The following is an 8,954-nucleotide window of genomic DNA, read 5'->3' as shown; positions in this document are numbered from 1 at the left end:
CCTTTAGGAGTGTTTTCCAGACCAGTCTGTTGCGGCACCACGCCCTGGCCCCAAAGTCACCTTCAGCATTCCCTGGGGACCTTGCTGCTCCATTCCCTTGCTGTTTGTTCCGCTGCACTCCCCCAGTGCTTTGCCTCGGTGTGGTGGAATCAGATTGGGTGCAATTCCCACACTGTCTCTGGTGCTGTTCCCCGCAGGGCCATGGGTCAGTGATGTCCAAAACATTTTGTCACTACGAGCGTAGCAAAACAGCATACACATGTACACATTTTTTTATGCCAAAAACATAATGTACGTCTCTTTCTGAGCTCTATCCTGTCAGCAGCACCACACGGTCTGGGTTATCATGGTTTCAAAGCAAGCCTATGTATTTTTAACGTCAACCACAGCAGTCTTCGTGAGGTCGGTATGCTTTCTCCTTAACAACAGGCCACAGATAAGACGGAAACATAGAAGCCAATTTAAAAAGAAAAAACCTGCTTTTTGCAAACTAGAACAAATGCATTTTTAATTTCAGAAACACAGCTAAAAGGAGAAGAGGGAAAAAAGGAATCACGGACAAAACCCCAAACTGACCGGTGTATTTTGACTGACAGACTAAGAATGTGCTCAGATGTGTCAGAAGTGTCGGGAAGGGGTCCTTACTTCCTCTGACTTCATTTTCTCATTGTACCTGGCATACTAGGGTATATTCTTCGCTTGAACTCTGCTAAGTTACACACATGCTACCTCTCCCCCTATTTACTTCTCACAATTATTCTATTACCTTATGAATGGGTATTATCTGCTCTACTTTACACATGAGAACAGAGGGACTCTGTGAGGTCAGGGAAGGCAGCTAAGTTCCCCGAGATGGTATTGAAAACAATGCAAACAGCATGGTCTACTGTCCCATTTCAACAATCTTCACATTTACAACTTTGTGATATTATGTTCACTGTTCTGTTGAATCATCACGGTTCCCCAAATTGTTCCTCACACATATTTCTTTTAAGCTCAGAGTGGCTAGATCTGTGAGCATTGAAACTGTCAGAAAGCCATTCCAGTGCATGGCTTCCAAGACAAATCTGTAGGCTTCTTGATGGCAGTGACCATGTCTTTTGGTTCTCTATTCCCTACAAGTTCCAGGTCCTTATTAAACATTTGTGTGTTGCTTTTTTGGTGTGGTTACAACAAACTCTCTACTGGAAATAATTTAGAGTAACTATTTCCCCCATCTTTATTTTGTAGTATCTGTCCAGGGTTTACATCTATTTCATAGAATTACCCCTTTACTCCACAGCTGAAAGAGGTTGTATGTTCCCAGGTGTGTACATGAAGGAAAGAGAGAGGGGCTCCAGTTACCTTGGTTATCAACCGGCAAATATCCTCAACCCATCTCATACACACCACTCATTTCTTCATCCCTCCTCTACAGTGCCATTGGTAGTAAATGCGTCTTGTTGGGGAGCATCGCCTACAACTTCCTCTTCTTCTCACCAATGTTAATGGCTAAAATGGGGCTGGAGAGCTGAAGCAGTCTGTTATTATGGGTCACAAAGATTGGTTCAGGGAAGGACACATGGACCAAGACAACCACTGTGGGCTGGAGCTGACTTGTTGGCACCTAACAACAGTGCAAATGGTTAACATGCCTGGTTATTAATGCAAAGACTGGAGGTTCAAGTCTGCTCAAAGGCACCTCAGAAGAAAGACCTGGTGACCCCCTGAAAACTTGGAGCACAGTATGACTCAGACCCACTCGGGGTCACCATGAGTCAGAACTGAATAGAGAGAAAAGCTGATTTTTGTTGCTAAGACCAAAGGATGAGTGAACATGTACAATTATGAGGCCTATTAGACAAACTACACAGAAAGTTAAACACAGCTACTATTTTAAACATGTATTTTATTGTTTAGTAATTTCCTGTAGCGCTATCATTAGGTACCATTGTCAAGAGATGCCTGTCAGAATCCAGATTGGAAAACAAGCACAGGCAGGCCTGTGTCCGCTCTTCATGCAAATGCCACACAGCATCAGAACAGAAACCATCTGGCTTGACCCCCAGGGGCAAGGCAGTAAAGCCCAAGGTATAGTCCAAGCTTATGGCTTCTCAGGATCACCCATGCTCAGACCTGGATGAATGATGGGAAACATCACAGGTGTGGATTCAAAGCATGGCCCCACAGGACAGCTGGCTCTCTCTTGTGGTGCCCAATCAGGAAAGGCACCAGAATGGAATCTGTGTAGAAACCAAATCTACTGAGAGCAGTGTTCCAAGTCAGCCTCCTGGACAAGCTGACCTCTTGTTTGTTTTCAAGCGAGTCAAATGTATACAGCATCTCTTTAAAAAATCATGTAAACATTGCAAAGTGCTTAGGGGTTATTTATCATCTGAATTCAGAGATTTATAAAAAAATTATTGACCGTGTTAAGACTACAAATACTAATCCCTCCTCTCCCCGTGAAAAATTGTTACAAAAATATAAAAATATACTAGCCTCTACCATGTCACCTTCCTTCACAGAGAGTATGCTGAGCGGCCACTGCCCCTCTTCCGAAGCCCGGAGCCAGACGTCCTGCGACCTGGGCACACTGCACTCTGCGTACGATGGATCCAGCACGAAGGTATCATTTTCAGTGTTTGAAGGAAAAGAAAGTTCCAGAACACTCCCTCGCGTTGAGACTGTTTCTACTTTCTGCAGAGGGACTGCAGCATTGCCATAAGTGATCAGAATATGACGTTTTCTGTTGCATGGACCTAGTGTGGAAATTCTAGTGTCAAAGCTGCTTCCAAGTCTCTCTTCAGATTCTTTCTCCAGCTTCTTCAGTTCCATTTGGGGACTTGCTGGGTCCCCAGAGTCCTCAGCTAACACTCTCCTCGGGCTCACGAACTGCTCCCTGGGAAGGCAAATGGGTCGGTGGGAGAGCTCTCCACAAAGGAGATGGGACTAAACCTGTTGCTGCCTGTAGACACTCTCCTGGTATCTGGGTCCGACTCTCACCAGGTTGGCCACTGCCAGGGAAGCTGCAAGCTTGGCCAGACTGATAGGACAATACAGTATGTAGTACTCAGCATTTGGGAGGACAGACAGCTGGAAAAGTGGAGGCGAAGCACTTCTAGAACAAAACTCTACAGCAGCTGGACTACCAGGTATTTTAACCAATTAAGAGGTAAGAAATGAACTAAGTCAGACTGAAACAATTTGACAGACACTAGTCAGGCTTTCATTGTTCCTGCTGCTGCCAGCAGTGGCTGATGTGCCCAGGCCAACTGCTCGGATGGGATCTCAGCCTAAGCATGTCCCAGCGACTTCTAGACCCAAAGCCCTCCGAGTGTTCAGGGCCCTCACCCACTTCCTGTACAGCTCCAAAGGGAAGACAAGGTTCAACGTGGAGCCTGGCTCATAGCCACTCATCTCCTGCAGGACCCTCCCACCTTGGCGGAAGTCCTCAGTGCCTGCTCCATCCTGTCCAACCCCCATATGCCACTGCTCTTGCTGTTCTTGTCCTGCCTCTAGCCTAGAATGCTGGACCCAGTCTGAGCCCAGTGGACATCCAGGCTCGACTTGCTGATTTCCCCACAGCTAAGGAATTTATTTCCTGGGTGATATTGATGAGTGTCCAACCTAACTGTGATTAATTCATACATTTTCCCTGCACCTCTTTCTTCTCCAGATCTGACACATCTTCCTCTTACTGGTTGTTGAAACCCTAAATGAACTTCCTGGAAGCAACAGATTGCAAGAACCTTGGCCATCAGCTGAGACTCTTTCTATTTTGGTTCCATCATAAAGCAGGGCCGCCAAGACATCACAAGTTCACATTTGCTCAGAAGAGAAGTGCCCCCAACCACAAGGCACAAAGAAAGAGGTGTCCGGTGAGGCCTGAGGCAGAGTCGCTGGGGGGAGGTGGGTTCAGTTTGGCCCAGGTGGCTAATAGAAGGTGGCCTGAGAGTGAGGTCTCCCTCAGCCGCCTTGGGTGTTACTCAGGCATACTTCTCCAGAAACTTTATATGAAAGTCTTTCACCTTCTGCAAAACCGTCTTCAGCTTCTCCACTGGAGGCAAGATGGTCATTCTGTCAGGGGAGAGAAAAGTGTCAGGCTGGACACAGGATGCTCTGGAGGAGCTCAGTAGTTTCTTTCCTCTTAGAGAGAGGACAAGGAGGCGTTTGAAGCTTGGTGAGGAGGGACAAATCGTGTTGTTTGCTGTGATAGATCCAACCTGTGGCATTTTGTGAATGAGTACAGGGCACCACTAATGCTGCACGGGCCAACCAACTAGTTTCTTTGTTTGGGAAGCACTGTCCATGACCTTGGCCTCTGGCTGCTAAGTTATGACATGTCTTTTCTTAGCATCTGTTTCAGAAGACATTTGAGAGTGACGCGCGGAAAGAAGATGCTGTTCAGAATAGAAATGGCTGCAGCAGGGAAACCCCTGAGTGCCTGCCGGCTTGCCCAGCCCTTGAAATGGGCATTCCAAACAATGCAGGGGCCTGTTTCGGGCCAAGGAGACTTTACATGAAAGAAGCCCTGTGAACCGTGCGGTAGTAATGCATCGGATCCAACTATGTGTTCGATGCAGTGGTTCTTTAGGTTCGGGGGCCCACTTGGGCGAGGAGCCAGTGCATTCCAGGCTCTGTGGAGCACCTGCTACAACTGGGCACTGCTCTGGGCACCTGTACTCTGTGTGCCGCTATTACGGAGTTTAAAAGGGACAGCAAAGTAAAGTAGAGGACATGCTACCGAGCACATTTCGCATCATGATGTGACGTGTAGGGGCAGTGTTGGGTAAGAGAACCCGATTAAGGGAGCCAACCTTGGGGTCCATCCACAGGTTTTCTCACTCTCTGGACAGAGGGTCTCCTGAGCTTAGTTCAATATGGGGCTCCACACAGCTCAATCTCAGAAGCCAGCCTTGTGATCAAGGTCGAGGAGTCCAGCATGAGGGCTGCCTCCCCTCCCATGCCCAGGAGCAGAGAGGGACATCATCGTACCTGAAGTGGTAAGTGTCTTTTCTCTGCCCGAAGCCACTGCCAGGCACCACGCAGATGCCAGTTTCCTCAAGTAGCTTCATGCAGTAGAACATGTCTGGGGCCATTGTATGGGTCTGCAGATGGCAGGACAGAATTAGGATTATCCATCCCCGCCTTTGCAGTGCACACACACACCATTACAAACTGCAAGTCACATAGGATTTGAACCCCAGGTGGTCTTTGCCCTGTCGAATTCTCCTCCGTTATCCCCCTTCTTTTATTTTTCATGTATCAATTATATCAAGCACATTTGTAAATATGTTGCCATCATCATTTTCAAAACATTTTCTACTTGAGCCCTTGGTATCAGCTCATTTTTCCCCTCCCTTCACCACCCTCCTTCCTTCATGAACCCTTGGTAATTTATAAATTATTATTTTTTCATGTTTTACACTGACCAATGTCTTCCTTCACCTACTTTTCTATTGTCCACCCCCCTGAGAGGGGATTATATATAGAGCATTGTGATCGGTGCTCCCTTTCTCCCCCACCTTCCCCTTCCCCTCCTGGTATCGCTACTCTCATTATTGGCCCTGAGGGGTTTATCTGTTCTGGATTCCCTGTGTTTCCAGCTCTTGTCTGTACCCGGGTACATGTTCTGGTCTACCCAGAGTTGTAAAGTAGAATTGTGAGGACAAAGAATCTACACCTACAAGTGCGGCTGCCCTGTGTTGTGGCCCTCTTGCTGTTCATCTGGGAGCAGCAGGCTATTTCCTTTGCTCCCCATCGAAGGCCAGCAAGCATTGGTCATGGCCTTTCTCTGCCGAACCACGTAACACTCTGACATTTGCACCCAGTTGGCGCTTTCATGCTGAACCACCACCCAGCTCCTCTGGGGTCCTGGTATACAATGCTGCTCACACAATGGTTTCTTAACAACTGCAACTAATTAACCAGCTTGGCTACTAACTGGACAGGTTGGAGGTTGGAGTCCACTTAGAGTGCCTCTGAAGAAAGGCCTGGTGATCGTCCCCCAAAATCAGCCACTGAAAACCGTATGGAGAGTTCTACTGACACACACAGTCACCACCAGGTGTCAAAGTTAGCATGACAGCAACTGGTGGTGGTGAACCCATTAAATACAAATCCTGAGGCTCTCATTCAGGAGGCCTGGGGTAGGGTGGAGCCTAGCATTTTAATTATTACAAGGTATTCGAGGGGCTGGGGGATGCTATGAGGACAACCACACTTGGCCTTCCTCCTGAAAATCTTTGAGGTCTGTGGCACGGACTTGTCAGAAGTGCAGAAATCGGATTGAACTACAGCATTTAAAGAAGTCCCAGGTGACTGACATACACATTCAAGTGTGAGAACTGTTCCAGGGCCCGGAGACTGGGGAGGAGCTGGCTTTGGCTGTATCGCAGCACCACCTGGGGTTCCCTTTGGAGAAGCCCTGTTAACAGAGCCCAGCCACTCACTTATCCGGGCCCTGCCTGCCTTTGTCTGACCACCACGGGTAACTGCGCCTGGAAGCTGGTCTCTTCACAAGACCCACAACAGTCAGAGACTTTGTAGCTAGCACCTCTGTACCCTAAAGCAAGTACCAGCCCCCCAGCCCTGTATCCCAAGTGAGCCTGTAAAGAGTGGGCTGCCCCAGTTCCGAGGTTCCAGACCTGAGCTGCCTCGATGGCTTTGGCTGGGATGAAGATCCGAGGAAATGCATACATGGCTCCCTGCAAGGGATTGCAGTGAATTCCCGGGACTTGGTTAAACAGGTCCTCTGTCAGCTTAGCCTTTTTGGCCAGATTACCCAGGACAGACTCCTTCTCCTGAGGAGGCAGAGAAAGCATAGGGTTAGGATCTCTGGAAAACAGAGTGGCAACAGCTACTGGAGATTGCCCCCTTTTAACAACTAGGATACCTGGACAGGTAGGAGAAGTGTGTGTGTGTGTGTGTGTGTGTGTGTGTGTGTGTGTGTGTGTACAGCAAACCAGGGAGGGCAGCAGATGTGTGTCCTGCAGGAAATGTGTCCAGGTGAATGCACTTGGTCCTGGAATTTGTAGAATACTTTACCTCTTCATTTGTAGGGACTGTCAGTCTGTATGGCGTGTGTAGGGTCCCTTTTGGGAGATCTCCCCCCACTCTCAGTCCATGTGGTGTCCAAGGGCACATGGCCCAGGCAAGAGCTAACAGAATCAGTGAAGGTTCAGCTGTGGACCTGCCCAAGGCTAGAGAAGAGTCAGTCCGGGACGTTTGCAGGTGGCGGCGGCTGTTGGTCGGCACCATGGTGTTGGTTCCGACTCCTGGTGGCTCTAAGTACAACAACTGTTAGGTTGGAGCCCAGTGTTGCAGCCACCATGTTGACCCATCTCACAGAGGAGCTTCCTCTTTTTCCCTGACCTCTACCTTGCAGGTATGGTTGGGAAAGATGTGAACCTGCAGCAGCTGGGAGCTGTTTCTATGGTTATATGACCAACGCATTCCTGTTTTGTTTGCTTGTTTAAAGGTTTTGCCATTTGGGATAGATGGAGAAGCTCTGCAGTGAGCTTCCAGAACTCCTGGCTTGGCCAGAGGCAGGGCTGCACCCACCACTCACCTCCCCATCTTTTCAGTTTAGTAACAGGACTACCCCCAACCCTCTAGAGCAACGGTTCTCAACCTGTGGGTCACAACCCCTTTGGGGGTCGAACGACCCTTTCACAGGGGTCATCTGATTCCTAACAGTTGTGAAGAAGCAATGAAAATAGTGTTCTGGTTGGGGGCTCACCACAACATGAGGACCTGTGCTAAAGGGTCACAGCATTAGGCAGGTTGAGAACCGCTGCCCTAGAGTGTTAGCTGCCCTTCCCTCTAGGTGCCTAGCCAGCAACAGTGCTCATAGGTGAGGAAATAAAGTTGGTCTTCTCACCTCACAGCACAGCACACACAGCTGCATCTTTGGCCTTAACCTTGCCTTTAAGGAGCCCTGGTGGCATACAGAGTTACACACAGGGCTGCTAACCATGAGGATAGCAGTTCAAAGCCACCAGCCACTCTGTGGGAGAAAGATGAGGCATTCTACTCACATAAAGAGCTAGTCTGGGAAATCCAAAGGGGCAGTTCTACTCTGTCCTGTCGGTTCACTGAGTCCGCATCGACTTGACGGCAGTGAGTTTGTTTTCTTTTTGAGGTGATTCAGGTACCAAGTACCATGAGCACCGCCTGGAGGCCACACCTCTGTGTGGTCCCCTTGAAGCCCTGGCTACAGCCATGAATGCAGACAGGCCATCGTAGACTCACCCTGCTGAACTGCTCGAAGGACTCCTCTCCCGGCACGGGGGGGTTCACAACAATGTCCATGGCAGCCTGCCCGGACACTGGGGGGCACAGTCGCACTGAGAGCAGCTTCACCAGCTGGCCCTTGATTTCAGGGTGCAGGTTGATCACCTCCATGTAGCCGCCTCTGTAGCCACACCTGTGGGTAACGAGCGAGAGAGCATTATAGAATGAATTCAGTCAGCCAGAGCCTTCTGTAACCCTCTCTATCCACTTCAGCAGTGGCCAGGGCGGCCAAGCGAGCAGAAGTGATAGGCAGAAACGCTGTAGCATGTCCTTATTAGGAAACAGCACGCACTCTCCTTTCTTTTCTCCGTTTGCACCCATTGCCCAGTTCAGGAATGACCTCACGGAGAGAGCTGGCCCTGGCCGTGCTCTCCTTTGTATAGTTACCAGAGGGAGGCAGACCTCCACTTTGCTTGAAAATGGTATTTTGGGTCCGTTATAGCAGCTGATCCTGAACCTTAATGATTCCAAAGATGGGCGCACACAAATGAGGCTTAGTCAATGAGTGCCCTGCATCCCTGTGCATAGGTTCCAGCCCGAGGACTGTTGCTGCCTGGAACCAAAGCTAACCAGAAGGAAAGCTGAGCCGAGAGGCCAAGCCAAAAGCATAGGCAAGGCTCCATTGGCATCTTCAAGCCCTGGGCTGTGTGGCACTGTGGGTCCAATAGGTATTGAGC

At 49.2% G+C, this 8,954-nt stretch overlaps 1 protein-coding gene across 2 annotated transcripts in view; it reads right to left on the bottom strand.

The window, feature by feature from the left end:
* Positions 1 to 1,871: 1,871 nt before the first annotated feature.
* The window catches only part of GPT2 (glutamic--pyruvic transaminase 2), a 33,883-nt gene continuing 26,800 nt past the window's right edge, over positions 1,872 to 8,954 (bottom strand). For both annotated transcript variants that reach the window (XM_075536335.1, XM_075536336.1), the window contains exons 9-12: positions 8,236 to 8,410; positions 6,630 to 6,785; positions 4,978 to 5,090; positions 1,872 to 4,059 (exon numbers count right to left, since the gene is read on the bottom strand). In XM_075536335.1, the coding sequence (XP_075392450.1) occupies positions 3,969 to 4,059; positions 4,978 to 5,090; positions 6,630 to 6,785; positions 8,236 to 8,410 (535 nt within the window). In that variant the 3' untranslated portion in view covers positions 1,872 to 3,968. The remainder of the gene's footprint in view (positions 4,060 to 4,977; positions 5,091 to 6,629; positions 6,786 to 8,235; positions 8,411 to 8,954) is intronic.

This window comes from Tenrec ecaudatus, chromosome 18 (genome assembly GCF_050624435.1).
Source record: "Tenrec ecaudatus isolate mTenEca1 chromosome 18, mTenEca1.hap1, whole genome shotgun sequence".
NCBI classification, from domain to species: domain Eukaryota; kingdom Metazoa; phylum Chordata; class Mammalia; order Afrosoricida; family Tenrecidae; genus Tenrec; species Tenrec ecaudatus.
The sequence above is the reverse complement of the archived record's forward strand: the minus strand, read 5'-3'. Positions and strand labels throughout refer to the sequence as shown.